Source organism: Rhinolophus hipposideros (assembly GCF_964194185.1).
Source record: "Rhinolophus hipposideros genome assembly, chromosome: 9".
Classification (NCBI taxonomy): domain Eukaryota; kingdom Metazoa; phylum Chordata; class Mammalia; order Chiroptera; family Rhinolophidae; genus Rhinolophus; species Rhinolophus hipposideros.
In genome coordinates, this window is record NC_138055.1 from 61,177,360 (window position 1) to 61,196,148 (window position 18,789).

At 36.6% G+C, this 18,789-nt stretch overlaps 1 protein-coding gene across 1 annotated transcript; it reads right to left on the reverse strand.

Moving 5' to 3' along the window:
• Nucleotides 1-7,746: 7,746 nt before the first annotated feature.
• LOC308501571 (large ribosomal subunit protein uL23-like) lies at nt 7,747-8,269 on the reverse strand. The gene has a single exon (XM_081058091.1). The coding sequence runs from the start codon at nt 8,261-8,263 to the stop codon at nt 7,793-7,795; it is 471 nt and encodes a 156-aa protein (XP_080914217.1). The 5' UTR covers nt 8,264-8,269; the 3' UTR covers nt 7,747-7,792.
• Nucleotides 8,270-18,789: the final 10,520 nt, after the last annotated feature.

Genomic DNA, 18,789 nt, shown 5'->3' on the forward strand with positions numbered 1-18,789 from the left:
GAAAGAGAGACATTACGCATGTATTAGTGACTCTGGGCAGCGGGGCCCGAGCTACGCAGGAATACTCACACTGTGCGTGAGCTCTGCGTTTTAACTTTGATGAAGATGTGCTTCGAAGGACAGCAAGGGGGAGCTGTTTTCAGGCTATTTCACAAAAGAAAATAAAGGAAACGCTTTATATGGTTATCTACTCTGTAGATACACGAACATGAGTTTTTGATCAGAACGTTTGTGTATGGTGGCCGTGGTATAAACTTAATTGACTCAGATAAATATCTGTGAAATGTAGGAAAAGGAACCAAAAGATTTTCTGAGGTGCAGTTCTCAGTGGTAGTTCCGCTTTGCTTCCCAGTTTGTTCACGTGGAGTCCCGGTGTTGTGACATTAAGGCACTGCACTTGACCTTTGGAGTCCTGCTTCATGTGGCTGTAGGAGCACTCCTTGGCACATTTTTTAAAACGGGAATTAAAGTACCCACCTTACTTATAAGGTTATTGTGAGGATCAAGTAAGACAATGTTCTGCATGCGGAAATGCTCTCAAAACTACAAGCTGTGTTGCTTTGTCTCATATTCTCCAAGATATTTAAGAGAAAAAAAAGATTTTAAAAGTTCAGAAATGGCAGTAAGTAAGAGGTTTCCAGACCACTTGTCTGGAAAAATGCTTTAAGCAATTAGGCAGTAGTCACTGACTTGGAAAGGTGGACTTCTTTTACTCGTATGTCGCAAAGGACATTAGCGCTCCTTATGAGAAACTCGGTTGTCTGACTCTAGTATCCCTGGGCATTGCAAAAGTGGTCCATTGGCCAGAAACCAACAATTGCATTGCCCTTGGCCCTGTGCCTTTCAGTGTTTAGACTTCCTAAGGGGAGGGAATCTGTAATACAGTGTCACCAAAGTCCCTTTGGGTATTCTTATTCCAGAAAGATGGTGGTGGCCTCTCAGGAAATCATTGATCTGTGTCAGACCCTCTGATCCAATAATAAACTATATCCTATTTATAAAAATAACTTGTTAGGTTACATAGGTGGGTACAGTTGGAAGATATTCTTATTCAGTGAATAATAGTACTAATTACCCATATATACTGAATATATATGACATAAAAATATATATGATATGATATGATATGATATGATTTTTATATCTCAGCAGGAAAAAAATGTTCAATGCAGATTCTGGAACCCACTCCTTCTTTTCACCCACATAGTTTCAAAAATGTGTCTGTCATAATTTGTATTTGAATAGCCAGTCCATCTTGTCAAGAATTTTGCTATTTTTTTCAATAAGGATCTCTCACTGCCATGCAGCATTTTAGAAAGCTGCTTTACACAACTAAATTCTGTATGAATTTATTTCATTATAACAGAATGATAACTTGGTGTACTCAGCCAGAGAAGACCTGAGAAGAAAAAAAAATCTGATACACATTTTTAACATTACTTTTACTATGGTTATGAATAAAATGAAGAAGAAGGAAAAAAAGCTGTATGCACATGGGCCCTTAAATTCAGAAAATTTTTCTGGTTGGCAGTAGAAATCACAGAGGTTATAAGCACATGGGAGACTCAAGATGCTGTTGCTGGCTAAAAGAAGGAGGTGGCCACATGAGTAGGAATGCAGGCAGCTTCTATGAACAGTGAGAAGCCCTCACTGACAGCCAGCAAGGAAATGGGGACCTCAATTCCACAACCCCAAGGAACTGACATTGGTCAACAACCTGAATGAGCTGGGAAGCAGATTCTTCGCTAGGATCTCCAAACATGAGCTCAGCCTGGTCCATATCTTGGTTTTGGCCGATGAGACCCTAAGTGAAAACCATGCCAGATGTCTGCCCTATAGAACTGAGAGCTACTATGTTGCATTAAGTCATTAACTTTGTTGTAATTTTTTATTCAGTAATAGAAAATAATGCATTGTTAGAGACTTTCATAATTAAGTAGGCTTGTTAAAAATTAAGTAAATCAATAAAAAGACAAATCAATAACTTCCAAATTAGCTGAAGATAAATATGGAATGTAGTGAACGTTATCTACAACAAAAGTCTGGGAAGGAGGAAAACTTCATAAAGTAATTTGGGATATATGCATAGATGTAAAAATAAATAGAAATAGAAATACAATAGTAGTAGAATTTAAGTAAACTCTCTTAGCCTGTGACAAATTAAGTAGATAAAAATTAAATAAACATAAAAGACTAACCAGTTTAACAGTTATATCTAATTGATATATAGTGTATATCAAACCTATATTTTAACAAGAGAAGATACATCCTTTTTTCATATGCTCATGTAATAATAATAAAAAGGGTACCTACAATATTCTCTGATTATTATCAATTTAAAACAGAAATTAATAACAGAACAAAAGCCAAGCAACCTAACCAATTAGATTTCTACAAAATAAAACTAAACAAATACCGTGTTTCCCTGAAAATAAGATCTAGCCGGACAATTAGTTCTAATGCGTCTTTTGGAGCAAAAATTAATATAAAGCCCAGTACTATATTATATTTATTATGTTATATTATATTACCCGGGTCTTATATTAATTATAAGTAAAATAAGACCGGGTCTTATATTAATTTTTGCTCCAAAAGATGCATTAGAGCTGATTGTCCAGTTAGATCTTATTTTCAGGGAAACATGGTAAAAAATTCCTTCTTAATAAACTCTTGGATCAAAGGAAATCCAAATCAAATTACAGAATATCTAGGAAATACTATAATTATTATACAACACAGGTGCTATTTCCAAGATATTCATATGTATATATACATATTTAATATTAAAATAAATATTTAATCCTACAAGTTATCCTCTGAATATTTCTTTTGCTATAAACGTTGTATATATGTATTTCTTAGCTATATATACATTTAATATATTTTTAAATTTATATATAATATAATGGATTTATATATAATATTATATTCATATATAATATTTTATGTTATTTTATATATAATATAAATATATTTATGTACCGTATAATATGTATACAGTGTGTGTGTATGTATGTGTGTTGATCAGGTTAAGATGGTTGATTGTTACCTATTTCTTGAGTGAGCTTTGATAGTTTGTGTTTAAAGAAATTTGTCCATCTTGTCTAAGTTGTTGAGTTTACTTGCATAAAGTTGTTCATATTATTCCCTTACTGTCCTTTTTAATATCTAGACTTTTAGTGATTACACCTCTCTTTTATTGCTGATATTTTTAATTTGCATTTTCTTTTTTCTTGATCACTCTGGCTAGAGGTTTATCAATTCTTATTTATCGTCTCAAAGAACCATTGTATTAGTTGATGCATTGCAAAAACCACAAACTTAGTGGTCTAAAAGCAGTAGAAATTTAGTATCTTGTAGTTTCTTTGGGTCAGGAGTCTGGGCATGGTACACCTAGGTCATCAGCTCAAGGTCTCACCGAGCTGACATCAAAGTGTTGGCAAGGACTCCGATTTCTTCTGAGGCGTGGGAATCCTCTTCCAAGCTCTCTAGTTGTTGGCAGAATTCATTTCTTTGTGGCCGTATGGCTGAGATCCCCATTTTCTTGTTAGCAGGTGCTGCTGTCAGTTTCTAGAAGCCTTCCTCAGAAACTTGCCATGTGTCTTCTTCCTCTCCCAACATGGTATTTTCCTTCTTCAACTAGCATAGGAGTGGCTGCTGCTGCTGCTGCCGCTTATCCCTTTCAAGGGATCATCTGATTTTCATCTCTTTGATTAACTCAAAGTCAACTGATTAGGGACCTTAATTACACCTGCAAAAATCTCTTTTACTACATAATATAACATAATCACAGGAGAGACATTCTGTCATACTCACATGTCTTGCCCACACTCAATGAGGGGATTATGTAGACAATATAGACGAAGGGACTGAATCTTGGTGGGCCATCTTAGGATTCTCCCTACCGTAACCAAATTTTGTTTTCATTAATTTTCTCCTTTGTTTTACTTCTTTTCTGTTTCACATTTCTCTCACTTTTCCTCTGATATTTATTGTTTCCTTCCTTTGCTTATTTTGAGTAAGTGAGCTTTTACTTTGCTCTTGGATGTTTGGGTCATTGATTTGAGAACTTTCTTCTTTTCTTAAGCATTTAATGCTAACTTTACCGTCTATGTACTTCTTTAGTGGCATCCCACAAATATTAATGTTTTGTACTTTCATTTTCTTGTAGCTCAGAATATACTTTTTAGTGCCCATTTTTATTTCTTCAAAATGAATAACCCATGTATTATTTAGAAGTATGATGTTTAACTTCCAAATACTTGAGGGTTTTCTAGAGACCTTTTTGTTATTGATTTCTAATTTAATTCTATTTGGTTCCTGGAAAATACTTTGTATGATTTGAATTCTTTTAAATTTGTTGACTCTTTTTTATAGCTCAAGAGATGATTTCTATTGGTAAATATTCTGTGTGTAGTTGAACGGAATGTGCATTGGTTGTTGGGTAGACTATTCTATAATGTTGATCAGGTTAAGATGTTGTTCAGGTCTTCTATACCCTCACTGATTTTCTGTCTACTTGTTCTACCAACTATTGAGAAAGGGGTATTGAAATCTCTTGCTATGCTTGTGGATCTATTTATCCCTGCAGTTCTATCAGATTTGCATCATGTATTTTGAACCTCTATCATTTTTACTTAAGAAGAACTGTTTGGAACAATATTTTCATTTGAAATATGTTTTCTAGTTTTGGTGTCTAGACAGCATTTTTTTCTAATGTTTTTATTATATAGAGCAAAGGACAGATTGTGTGAAAAGAACACATTGTGTTCATAATACAGATGAAGAATTATCTATTTTCATTCTTTGTATACCTAAAACAAATTTATAACAATATGCTGAGCCAGTAAAAGAGATTAAAGAGTAACCTTATACAGGAATGGGTGGTGTCACGACATTTAAGAATAAAGTATATTTCAAGGAGGGAATTGTCAACTATTCATATGCTACAGACTTTTTTTCCTGTGAGGATTGTTTTGAGAGGTTCAAAGGAGAAACAATTAATGTAAAATTTTTCTTCAGTTCTTTGTATATTACTCAAAGATGGAATACTAGGATTTTGCTGGAAGAAGTATCATCAATCCTGATAGCTTCCCTGAGCTTTGGAGATTCATTTTCTTAGTATAATTGACAGGTTTCGAAAAATTATGCACAATGTCTTTCTTTGGTAGCTATTACTCCAATGTGAGATTCAACTATAAATTGAACTAAAGGGAAATCAAGTACAATATTTTATTAATAACAAACAATCTGATAAAAATGTTACTTTGTTGAAGGTGCAGATAAAATGCTTCAAGCTCCAGTGAAGTAAAACATTGTAAAAATATTATCACTTATCATTGACATCACCAGAGGAAATATGCTAAAAGTGCTAGTTGTTTAAATAAATTACATTTACTGGAGAATGTACAAGCCTCCATCCTCATGCTTTTTGTCTCACTAAATTATTTTCTTTCTGTGTGAGAACTCTCTGTTAGAAAAAAAAAAATCAAAAAATGTAAAAAGTAATAGGCTGTGTGAATACTGGTCTAAAGACTAATGGAGAGAAAGACTAGTAATGCCTGATACTCATTTAGCATTTCATAATTTACAAAATACTTCCCACATATACATTTCCACATTTTGTCCCAAAACATCCCTGTGCAATGGGTGGTTTTTATGCAAAATGACCCATTTCTATGCAGACTTATCAGTCTTATTTTTAATTGGCTTATTTACTGAGATTTAGAATGAACACGTAGTCAGGCCATTCAAGGTGGGCAGTTTTGACTCCCTATATTCATGGCTGTACTTGCAGATGCAATGGCTTATAGTTCACATGGTCTCCTAGCAGCCAATGTCATTTATAGGATGCTGGCTGCCAGACACTGTGAGTGCCACAGACAGATGTACTATCTTTTAATGCTCACAATCACCCTGCAAGGCAGACATTGTTATTTCCATTTTATACTTTTGGAAACTAAGACTCAATGACATATTTAGTGGTGTGCCCAAGATTATGAAACTTATAAATGACAGAACTCAAATTTAATTCCAGGTCTATTTGAATCTAAAGCTTGTTCTTTCCATTGTTTTCTGAGTTCTCTATTATTAGCTATTACTATTAATGCTATTGTCTTCTGCTTAATTTTTTCTTAATGTTTTAGCCCTTTGAAATTTGACTATTTCTTTCTTTTTTGGGGGGCTTCACACTTTTCATTTTCTTTTTATTTGTCAATTACAGTTGACATACAATATTATATTAGTTTCAGTGTACAACATAATGATTAGACATTTGTATAAATTAAAAGTTAATCACCTCGATATGTCTAGTATGCATCTGACACCATACATTGTTGTTACAGTATTATTGTATTGACAATATTGACTGTATTCCCGATGCTGTACTTACATCCCCGTGACTGTTTTTGTAACTGGCAATTTGTACTTCTTTTTTATTTTGACAATTTTATTTTTATTGAAATGACAATTGTTAGTAAAATTACATAGATTTCAGGTGTACAATTCTGTATTACATCATCTATAAATCCCATTGTGTGTTCACCACTCACAGCCAGTTCTCCTTCCATCACCATATATTTGATCTCCCAACCCCAAACCCTTACCCTCTGGTAACCACTAAACTATTGTCTGTGTCTATGAGTTTTTGTTTCTCTTTTGTTTGTCCTGTTGTTTTCTTGTTTTTGGTTTATATACCACATATCAGTGAATGTTGCGTCCTGCACAACACAAGCGGTGGGAAGGCGAGGGAGGCGGCGAGGGTTAAACTATCATAAAGAGACAGAGACTCAAATATAGTTAAATCACAGAGGACCAAGGGACTCACAGCCTTAAGGGACTGGAGCCTCAAATTGTGTCACCATGGGTATTTATTGATTTTTTACAATAGAAATCACATGATTAGGGGCAGGGTCTGCGAAACTCTTACACCATACAATAATCATTCATTCCAAATCCCATAATCTTCCCAAAGCAACCCATGCATACCATCCCCCAAATGACCAAGGTGTGGTGCATACAATCCCTGGGGGAACCAGTCTCACAAGATAAGATTATCCCATGAGCCAAACAGGAGGGGCGAGATGCTATTGTTCTAACGGGTCCATTACACCTGAGGGTAAAGGACAATAGTTGAGGCATGCGTCAGCAGCTTCTCAGAAGAGGAGGGGCACAGCTACCTCCTAACTTTACATTAGCTCATGGGAGTCCTAGGGGGGTCCCGTCTGGCTTAGGTTGTTTCTCCCGTGAGAAATCTTACCCGTCTTTGACTGCAGACCCTGCTTACAAGGACCAAACATGGAGACTTAGAGTAGCATAAACTCAACCCCAATGAGGGACAATCCCGCAGGGTCACCTTTCCCTAAGGAAAGATTGGAGGGGACAGACTGCTAGGTTGCTGTGTGACTACAAGTGAAATCATATGGTTCTCTGCTTTTACTATCTGACTTATTTCGCTTAGCATCATACTCTCAAGATACACCCATGTTGTCACAAATGTTCCTATATCATTTTTTCTTACCACCGAATAGTATTCCATTGTGTATATATACCACAACTTCTTTATCCATTCATCGATCGAAGGACATTTTAGTTGTTTCCATGTCTTGGCCACCGTAAACAAAGCTGCAATGAACATTGGAACAAATGTGTCTTTATGTATAAATGTTTTCAGATTTTTTGGGTAGATACAGAGGAGAGGGATTGCTGGGTCATATGGTAATTCTATTCGTAATTTTTTTTTTTTTTTACAGTGAAAAACGTTTGTATTTAGAATTAGCCAGCTGGACTCAGTTTAGATGATCCCAATTTTGTTGGCAACATCCAAAGCATCGTAGTCAGGAGCCAGCCGAACATATGCCTTCTTCTCTCCATCAGGCCTGATCAGGGTGTTGACCTTGGCCACGTCAATGTCATAGAGCTTCTTCACAGCCTGTTTGATCTGGTGCTTGTTGGCCTTGACATCCACAATGAACACAAGTGTATTGTTGTCTTCTATCTTCTTCATGGCCGACTCAGTAGTTAGGGGGAATTTGATGATAGCATAGTGGTCAAGCTTGTTTCTCCTGGGAGCGCTCTTCCGAGGATATTTAGGCTGCCTTCGGAGCCGCAGTGTCTTGGGCCTTCGGAAGGTGGGTGACATCCGGATCTTCTTTTTTTTGTGGCTGTGGACGCCTTTTAGGACTGCTTTCTTTGCCTTCAAAGCCTTCGCTTTGGCTTCGGCTTTGGGAGAGGCAGGGGCTTCCTTCTTCGCTTTCGGCGCCATCTTCGTGAAAAGCTATTCGTAATTTTTTGAGGAACCTCCACACTGCCTTCCATAACGGCTGTACCAGTCTGAATTCCCATCAACAGTGTATGAGGGTTCCTTTTTCTCCACAGCCACTCCAACACTTGTTACTATTTGTCTTGTTGATGAAAGCCATTCTGACTGGGGTGAGGTGATATCTCATTGTGGTTTTTATTTGCATTTCTCTGATGATTACTGATGTTGAGCATTTTTTCATATGTCTATTTGTCATTTGTATGTCCTCTTTGGAGAAATGTCTCTTCAGGTCGTCTGACAATTTTTCAATTGGGTTGTTTGCTTTTTGTTGTTCAGTTGCATGAGTTCCTTGTATATTTTGGATATTAGCCCCTTATCGGAGACACTGTTTGCAAAAATCTTCTCGCATTCAGTTGGTTGCCTCTTTATTTTGTCGATGGTTTCTTTTGCTGTGCAGAAGCTTTTAAGTTTCATATAGTCCCATTCATTTATTTTAGCTTTTACTTCCCTTGCCTTTGGAGTCAAATTCATAAAATGCTCTTTGAACCCAAGGTCCATAAGTTTAGTACCTATGTTTTCTTCTTTGCAGTTTATTGTGTCAGGTCTTATTCTTAAGTCTTTGATCCATTTTGAATTAATTTTGCTACATGGTGACAGAGAGCAGTCTATTCTTTTGCACGTGGCTATCCAATTCCCCCAGCACCATTTATTGAAGAGGCTGTCTTTTCTCCATTGTATGTTTTTAGCTTCTTTGTCAAAAATTATCTGTCCATATTTATGTGGTTTTATTTCTGGGTTCTCAATTGTATTCCATAGGTCTATGTGTCTGTTTTTCTGCCAATACCATGCTGTTTTGATTATTGTAGCCCTGTAGTACAACCTAAAATCAGGGAGTGTGATACCTCTAGTATTGTTCTTTTTTCTTAAGATTGCTTTGGCTATTTGGGGTCTTTTGTGGTTCCAAACAAATCTGATGATTTTTTTGTTCTATTTCTTTAAAAAATGCCATTGGGATTTTGATGGGGATTGCATTAAATCTGTATATTGCTTTAGGTAATATGGCCATTTTAACTATGTTGATTCTTCCAATCCATGAGCACGAAATGTCTGTCCATTTTTTTGTGTCTTCTTCAATTTCCTTTAAAAATGTCTTATAGTTTTTAGCATATAGGTCCTTCACATCGTCGGTTAAGTTTATTCCTAGGTATTTTATTCTTTTTGCTGCAACTGCAAAAGGAATTGTTGTTTTTTTTTTTTTATTTCTTTTTCTGAGATTTCATTGTTAGTACATAGGAATGCAATGGACTTTTGCACGTTGATTTTGTAGCCGGCAACTTTACTGTATTCGTTGATTGTTTTTAATAGCTTTTTGGTGGAGTCTTTAGGGTTTTCTATATATAGCATCATGTCATCTGCAAAGAGTGACAATTTAACTTCTTCATTCCCAATTTGGATGCCTTTTATTTCTTTCTCTTCCCTGATGTTTCTGGCAAGGACTTCTAACACTATGTTGAAAAGCAGAGGTGATAGGGGACAGCCGTGTCGTGTTCCTGAACGTACAGCAAAGGGCTTCAGTTTTTCACCGTTAATTATGAGATTAGCTGAGGATTTGTCATACATGGCCTTTATTATGTTAAGGTATTTTCCTTCCATACCTATTTTATTTAGTGTTTTGATCATAAATGAATGTTGTATCTTGTCAAATGCTTTTTCTGCATCAATTGATGTAATCATATGATTTTTGTCCTTTATTTTGTTTATGTGATGTATCACATTGATGGATTTGCGAATGTTGAACCATCCTTGTGCCCCGGGGATGAACCCCACTTGGTCGTGATGAATACTCTTTTTAGTGCATTGTGGTATTTGATTTGCTAGAATTTTGTTTTGATTTTTGCATCTGTATCCATCAGAGATACTGGCCTGTAGTTTTTTTTTTTTTGCGTTGTCCTTACCAGGTTTTGGTATCAGGGTGATGTTGGCCTCATAAAATGAGTTAGGGAGTACTGTCTCTTCTTCAATTTTTTGGAAGAGTTTGAGCAGGATTGGTAGTAGATGCTCTTTGAAGCTTTGGTAGAATTCACTAGTGAAGCCATCTGGTCCCAGACTTTTGCTTTTGGGAAGGTTTTTGAGGACTGATCCAATATTGTTACTGGTGTTCGGTCTGTTTAGATTTTCTAGTTCTTCATGGTTCAGCCTAGAAAGGCTATATGTTTCTAAGAACTCATCCATTTCTTCTAGGTTATTGAATTTGGTGGCATATAGGCCTTCATAGTATTCTTGGATGATCCTTTGTATTTCTGTGGTGTCCGTGATAACTTCCCCTTTTTCATTTCTGATTTTGTTAATTATTGTCTTCTCTCTTTTTATCTTAGTGAGTCTAGCCAAGGGTTTGTCAATTTTGTTAATCTTATCAAAGAACCAGGTCTTTGTCACATTAATTTTTTCTATTGTCTTTTAGTTCTCTATTTCATTTAGTTCTGCTCTGATTTTTGTTATTTCCTTTATTCTGCTGACCTTGGGTTTTATTTGTTCTTCTTTTTCTAGTTCTTTAAGGTGTAACATGCAGTTATTTATTTGGGATTTTTCTTGTTTCTTGAGATAGGCCTGTAATGACATAAATTTCCCTCTTAACACTGCTTTTGCTGCATCCCCAAAATTTTGGTAGGATGTATTTTCATTGTCATTTGTTTCTATGTATCTTGATTGCTCCTCTAATTTCTTCTTTGACCCTGTCGATGTTTAAAAGTATGTTTTTTAATCTCCATGTATTTGTGTTTTTCCTGCTTTCTTTTCGCAGTTGATATCCAATTTCAAAGCCTTGTGATCAGAGAATATGCTTGGTATGATTTCAATCTTCTTAAATTTGCTGAGGCTGATTTTATGTCCCAATATATGGTCTATCCTTGAGAATGTTCCATGTACACTAGAAAAAAAATGTATAGTCTGATGTTTTAGGATGAAGTGCTCTATATATGTCAATTATGTCCATTTCATCTAACGTGTCATTTAGGGCTGCTATTTTGTTATTAATTTTCTGTCTGGATGATCTGTCCATAGCTGTCAATGATGTATTTAAGTCCCCTAGTATAATTGTGCTTTGGTCATTTTCTCCCTTTAGCTCTGTTAGTAGTTGCTTGGTATATTTTGGTGCTCCTTGATTGGGAACATAAATCTTGACGACTGTTATGTCTTCTTGTTGTATAGTCACCTTTACCATTATGAAATGTCCATCTTTGTCTCGTTACCTTTTTCACCCTGAGGTCTGTTTCGTCTGATATCAGGATGGCTACACCTGATTCTCTCTGGATACCATTTGCTTAGAGTGTCAATTTCCACCCTTTCACTTTGAGTCTATGCTTGTCCTTGTAGCTGAGATGCGTCTCTTGAAGACAGCATATGGCTGGGTTTAGTTTTTTGATCCAGTTTGCTACTCTGTGACTTTTTATTGGTGAGTTCAGTCCATTTACATGTAGGGTGATTATTGATACGTGAGGATTTCCTGTCATTCTATCTTTAGTTTTCTGGTAAGACTGTGTCTCCATTGTTTCTTTGCCTTTTTGTTGGTGTCTATTATTTCTGTGTGGTGGTATTCTATGATGTTTTCCTCTGTTTCTTCTTTTATTACAGTGTATATTTTAGTTCTGGATTTTTTTTGAGTGGTTACCCTTAAGTTTATGTAAAATAAAGTTTGATATTTAGAGTATTCCATTTTCTTCAGCATGCTTACTTTCTCCATTCCCATATTCCAGTTCAGGCCTTTACTCTCCCCCATTTTATGTTTTGGTTGCCACAATTTGTCCTTATTGATGGTGATCGAATAGCCTCCTTTAGTATTTCTTGTAGTGCTAGTCGTGTATTACAAAATTCCCTCAGCTTCTGTATGTCTGGAAAGGTCTTGATTCCTCCTTCAGATCTAAAGGATATCTTTGCTGGATATATTATTCTTGGGTCATAATTTCTCTCTTTCAATAGTTTCAATATTTGGTTCCACTTCCTCCTGGCTTGTAGAGTTCCTGCTGAAAAATCTGATGATAATCTAATGGGCTTTCCTTTGTAGGTTACCGTCTTCTTTTCCCTGGCTGCCTTGAGGATTCTTTCTTTGGTGTTGATTTTAGACAGCTTCAATACAGTGTGCCTTGGAGAAGGCCTGTTGGGATTGAGGTAATTAGGTGTTCTATTTGCTTCTTGCATTCAAGGATCCAGTTCTGTCCACAAGTTTGGGAAGTTCTCATTAACAATTTGTTTGAATATATTCTCTGTTCCCTTCTCTCTTTCTTCTCCTTCTGGTATGCCCATTATTCTTATATTGCTCTTTCTGATAGAGTCAGAAAGTTCTTGTAGAGTTCTTTCATTTCCTTTAAGTCTCAAGTCTCTTTCTTCTTCCATCTGTGTAATTTCCAGGTTTCTATATTCAATGTCACTGATTCTTTCCTCCATCTGGTCCACTCTACTGCCTAAGCTGACTATTTCATTTTTAACTTCTTCTATTGAGTTCTTAATCTCCAGAAATTCTATTTGGTTCTCTTTTAAACTTTCAATCTCTTTCGTAAAATGCTCATGTTGTTCTTTGATTGTGTTTCTGAGTTCATTAAACTGCCTTTCTGTGTTTTCTTGCATCTCGTTGAGTTTTTTCAGAACTGCAATCTTCATTTCTGTGTCATATAAGTTACATATTTCCATATCTTTAAGTTCCTTTTCTGGAGACTTTTCACTTTCTTTCTGAGCTGTCTTGTTGTCTTGGTTATTCATGGAAATTACTGATTTATTATTTGTCTTCCTAGACATCTACAGGAGTGGCTTCTGCAACAGGTTGATAGGAAGATGTCTTTCTTTTGTTTTCCAATACTTGTTGGTAGAATGTTTTATTTTCTCTCTGACTGCAGCCTTTTTTTCTCTCTCACATGGTAGTGCTATGTTTTATCTGCACTATTCCAGCTTCTCACACAATGGGGGGATTCCCTGGGATATGGGCTTCTCCTCTGTTAAAGAAATACAAAAAACAATTCCTTTTGCAATTGCAGCAAAAAGAATAAAATACCTAGGAATAAACTTAACCAAGGTTGTGAAGGACCTATATGCTGAAAACTATAAGACATTTTTGAAAGAAATTGAAGAAGACACAAAGAAACGGAAAGACGTTCCATGCTCATGGATTGGAAGAATCAACATAGTTAAACTGGCCATATTACCCAAAGCAATATACAGATTTAATGCAATCCCCATCAAAATCCCAATGGCATTTTTTAAAGAAATAGAACAAAAAAATCATCAGATTTGTTTGGAACCACAAAAGACCCCGAATAGCCAAAGCAATTTTTTTTAAAAAAAGAACAATACAGGAGGTATCGCACTCCCTGACTTTAGCTGGTACTACAGGACTACAGTAATCAAAACAGCATGGTATTGGCAGAAAAACAGACACATAGACCAATGGAATACAATTGAGAACCCAGAAATAAAACCACATAAATATGGACAGATAATTTTTGACAAAGAAGCTAAAAACATACAATGAAGGAAAGACAGCCTCTTCAATAAATGGTGCTGGGAGAATTGCATAGCCACATGTAAAAGAATGAAACTGACTGCTATCTGTCACCATGTAGCAAAATTAATTCAAAATGGATCAAAGACTTAAGAATAAGACCTGACACAATAAACTGCAAAGAAGAAAACATAGGTACTAAACTTATGGACCTTGGGTTCAAAGAGCATTTTATGAATTTGACTCCAAAGGCAAGGGAAGTAAAAGCTAAAATAAATGAATGGGACTATATGAAACTTAAAAGCTTCTGCACAGCAAAAGAAACCATCGACAAAATAAAGAGGCAACCAACTGAATGTGAGAAGATTTTTGCAAACAGTGTCTCCGATAAGGGGCTAATATCCAAAATATACAAGGAACTCATGAAACTCAACAACAAAAAGCAAACAACCCAATTGAAAAATTGTCAGACGACCTGAAGAGACATTTCTCCAAAGAGGACATACAAATGGCAAATAGACATATGAAAAAATGCTCAACATCACTAATCATCAGAGAAATGCAAATAAAAATCACAATGAGATATCATCTCACCCCAGTCAGAATGGCTATCATCAACAAGACAAATAGTAACAAGTGTTGGAGAGGCTGTGGAGAAAAAGGAACCCTCATACACTGTTGATGGGAATGCAGACTGGTGCAGCCGTTATGGAAGGCAGTGTGAAGGTTCCTCAAAAAATTACGAATAGAATTACCATATGACCCAGCAATCCCTCTCCTGTGTATCTACCCAAAAAATTTGAAAACATTATACATAAAGACACGTGTACTCCAATGTTCATTGCAGCTTTTTTTACGGTGGCCAAGACATGGAAACAACCAAAATGTCCTTCGATAGATGAATGGATAAAGAAGTTGTGGTATATATACACAATGGAATACTATTTGGCGGTAAGAAAAGATGATATAGGAACATTTGTGACAACATGGATGGATCTTTAGAGTATAATTCTAAGTGAAATAAGTCAGACAGAAAAAGCAGAGAACCGTATGATTTCACTGGTATGTGGTATATAAACCAGAAACAACAAAAGAACAAGACAAACAAATGAGAAATAAAAACTGATAGACACAGACAATAGTTTAGTGGTTACCAGAAGGTAAGCGGGGTGGGGGGAGGGAGATGAGGGTAAGGGGGATCAAATATATGGTTATGAAAGGAGAACTGACTCTGGGTGGTGAACACACAGTGGGATTTATAGATGATGTAATACAGAATTGTACACCTGAAATCTATAGAATTTCACTAACAATTGTCACCCCAATAAATTTAAAAAAAGAAAAAAACAATTCGCCTGGGTCACAGGGCGCAGTGTCCGTGTGGGTATGCGGAGAGCTTTCGAAGTTTCAATGGTCTTCCTTCACCAGATGCAGAGCCCGTATGTTTCAGCATTTCTGTTTACTCCTGCAGGGATTGGCCCAGATAAGTGGGGCCAGGGCCAGGGTGAATTGTGAGAGGTGGCCCAGAGCAATGGCGGCTACCACCACCACAGACGGTCCTGTTTCCACAGCTCTCTCCCTTTTGCCAGAACTAGTTGGGCTGCGAATCTGTGTGTGCAGTCCACAGTTCTTAGAACAGCAAATATTCTGTTCTTTTGATCTGACACTGGTACTGTTCCGCTTCTAGCACCAGTCAGGTGGGGGCGGGGTGAGCTTTGGGAGGGTAGAGTGGAGGCGGCTAGTCTCAGTGCCTAAGGCTTCCGTTCTCTGCTCGGCAGTGAGGGCTTAAACCACCATTTTCAGCCTTCTTCCCTCAGTCTTTTCTCTGAGGTTTCTGCCGTGAACGTTGGGTTCAGCCGTATTATATGCTGCCCCCTTAGCCCTGTGGGCCGTGAACGGAGCCCTAGCAGTCTGAGTTCTTCCCTCTCCCACAGCTGTGGTAGTTCCGGGATGCAGTGAGCTTGGAGCACTGAGCTAGGTCTGCGTCCTCCCCCCACAGGGCTCCGTCTCCGCACATCTCCCTTTCCCCCTTCCCCCCCTTGCATGATTCGCCCACCTTTAGGTGAATTTAGTAGTGGGGCTCTTTGTCTTGCCTGTCTGCTGTGCAGGGAGTCCTCTGTGGAGTTATAGTTATTCGATTAGTTGTAAATTCTAGGGGAGATTTACAGAGGCTCACCTCATGCTGCCATTTTGATCTAACTATTTTCTTATGTGCCCGTTTTTTATCTTACTCTTTTAATAATTTTGCTTTTAATTTTTCAAATTTTTCTCTCTCTAAAAAAGCAGGCAGGAAGCATGGCGTGAAAGTGACAGTAAAAGGGAGGCTGGAGATGTGTGTTCCCCAGGTCCCCTCTAGCGCCCCCATTAGATATCTATACATCCCTTTTAATATTGATGGAAAAATTATTCTTTAAAAAAAAATAATCCTTATGTAGACTTCTTAGAATAGCTATAGTTTTAAAAAAAGTTCCCAGGGTAATAAGAGCTCTCTCCCTGTGCAAATTGCCTATTAGCCTTAATGCAAAGTTGGGCTTTAAGCAAAGAGCTTAAGACCCCATGATAATTCTTTTAATTTTATGTTGTATATGTCTATGAGAGACTCAACTGAATAAGTGTTCATGCCCCTCAGTGAGACCTGGCACACCATTGCATGAGCTGATTTCATTTCTCACTGAGCTCTGTGAAATACGTCTCCCAAGCCACTGCCTGAATAAGGCCTTGGATTCTGAGTTGAGACTGCCCCACTGATTTCCTGACTTTGCCTTCTCTATTGGTAGTTCGTTAGCATTTTCTACCTCTAAGTTACTACTGTAGGTGACTTGATCCAGAAAATTTGCAGTATCTCCTCTTTCCAAATACAACCTAGATCCGAGATGTTAAATAGGTGGCACACAAAATGCCACACCCTCATCATGTGCCCAAAGCACACACTGCTATTGGATCCCTGCACTCTTTCCAGCTGACTTTTTACCCAACCTATGTATCTGACAACACAGCAGTCAAGGAAGCCACTCTAAATTGTGTGACGATGGCACATGAAATAATTTCTGTTTGCCAGACCCAGATTATGCCATATTTTAGACAGTGTGAACTTGACCTGCCAAATTGAGGCTGAGTTTTCAAACTTGAAGCTTTATACCAAAGTCAGTGATTAGACATTCTCCTTTTGGTCAACAATGGAGGAGAGGCACACAGCTTTTCCAACTCGTACATTAGTACTTTGTTGCTTTTGGTTCTACGTAGATTCTCTGGTAAATTATGTATAATTTACCTTATACTTATAGCTTTCCTATTTGGGTATATTGTGTGTGCTTAGGTTTCTGGTACCCTTTGGATGACCTTCTAATCTTTATTGGCTAGGAATAAAGATTATATCCATGGTGGAGATATATATGGAGGACTTGTAAGCTGATGTTGGCAGTTGAAATGACCAGCTGTATCTGGAACTGATGAAGAATGAGAGGACTGTTCCCTGGTGGACCTTTCCTATAGGAACAGCTGTGTCCTTTTTAGAGGACCATTCTTTTCCAAAGAATTTGTAAACAATTTGGGAGTGATGAACTGTGACACAGGAAACGCTTGAGTTAGAAATTTTATGTTTACTTCTGCTCTTTGTATTATTATATATTGTGCACTAAAAATAATGCATGATATTTACTGACCATAAGTAGCAAGAGCTGTAATAAGGGCTTTATATGCATACTTTTAATGAATCTTCACAAACACAATGAGATGGGTTAACTGCCATTTCACAGATAAGGTTGTGGGTCTCAGAGAGGTAAATATGTTGCCCAAGAACACAGAGCCAGCAGTGGTTCCACTCGGATTTTATTTTTGGTTTTTCTTTCTCCCAACACTGTGCTCTTATTCCGTCTACTAACTTGTCTCTGATGTAGTAACTCTCTCCATGTTTGCTGTCTGCCTTGCAATGGATAGCCTGGACTAGGTTGAAAACGTTATTTTCTATTGCCATTATTCTTGCCATGGCTATCACGGAGTCTGTTTGTTCTCAAAACTGGAGGGAGCAAGAAAGTTTCTCGTAAAAGGGAGCAAGAAACTTTCGAATTTCAGCAGTAACTCTTGACTATCTGAAGATCTTTTGAGATTCTGTTTCCTGGGCTTTGAAAGAGACACTTCCCTTTTATCTTTTAACAACTGTTGACAAATTTAAAACTGTTTGCTCCGTGAGGGCAAATTCTGGCTTCCCTTTCTAGTTTTTTTCTTATTTGACTGGAACTTTCAGTGGAAAAAATATATATATTGGCTAAGTAAGCAAGGCAACTCTCAAAACAGGCCACACAAGATCTTGTAACTCTTTAATCTTATGATAAATCTCACACTGCATTCACAAAACTCTAGACTGAGGTCTCATGGGAGGATATCCTGGTTTGGGCAATCAACTTTGGTAATAAGAATGTATTCTGGTACACAGTAATCACATTAGAAAATAAAACTAGTGCTTATTTTTGTTTTATTATTTTGTTTTAATCAAACAAATTAACTAATATTTTAGCATTAGTCAAAATAAAATTTGTAAGCTCGGTGATGTTACTTAGAGGAAAATACAACTTTGGTTATAGAAACATATAAATCTGTGAAATAAATCTGACTAAAACTACAATTGGAGAGTGAGTCCAAAATAACAAATATTTTGAAATATAATTGTCCACAAACAAGTGGAAGAACAGTGAGGATATGCTTATTCTCAATATAGTCTAAGATATCATAATTTACTTTTCAAATTTAATAATTGAATCAATACATACACATAACTATATGCTTTTACTTTGCAAATGTAAAAAAATATTTTTATTAACTATGACATTGTGAATTAACTTGAAGTGCCGTACATATTGGTGGTGGCTTAAAATTAATAAAATTAATTGTAATACCATTTGAAAATAGACCAATTATATGTAACCTTTTGCCAATTTTTATCTTGTATTTTAAAGTATTAAAAATATATTATTTGACGTGAGTCTCAGAATAATGAGTGGAAAAGAAAATCATTTGTATTTTATGTTGCATTGTTTTCTCTGTC

What these genes read in the sequence shown, in the direction of transcription:
- LOC308501571 (XM_081058091.1), bottom strand. Translation starts at nt 8,263, where the DNA reads ATGGCGCCGAAAGCGAAGAAGGAAGCCCCTGCCTCTCCCAAAGCCGAA.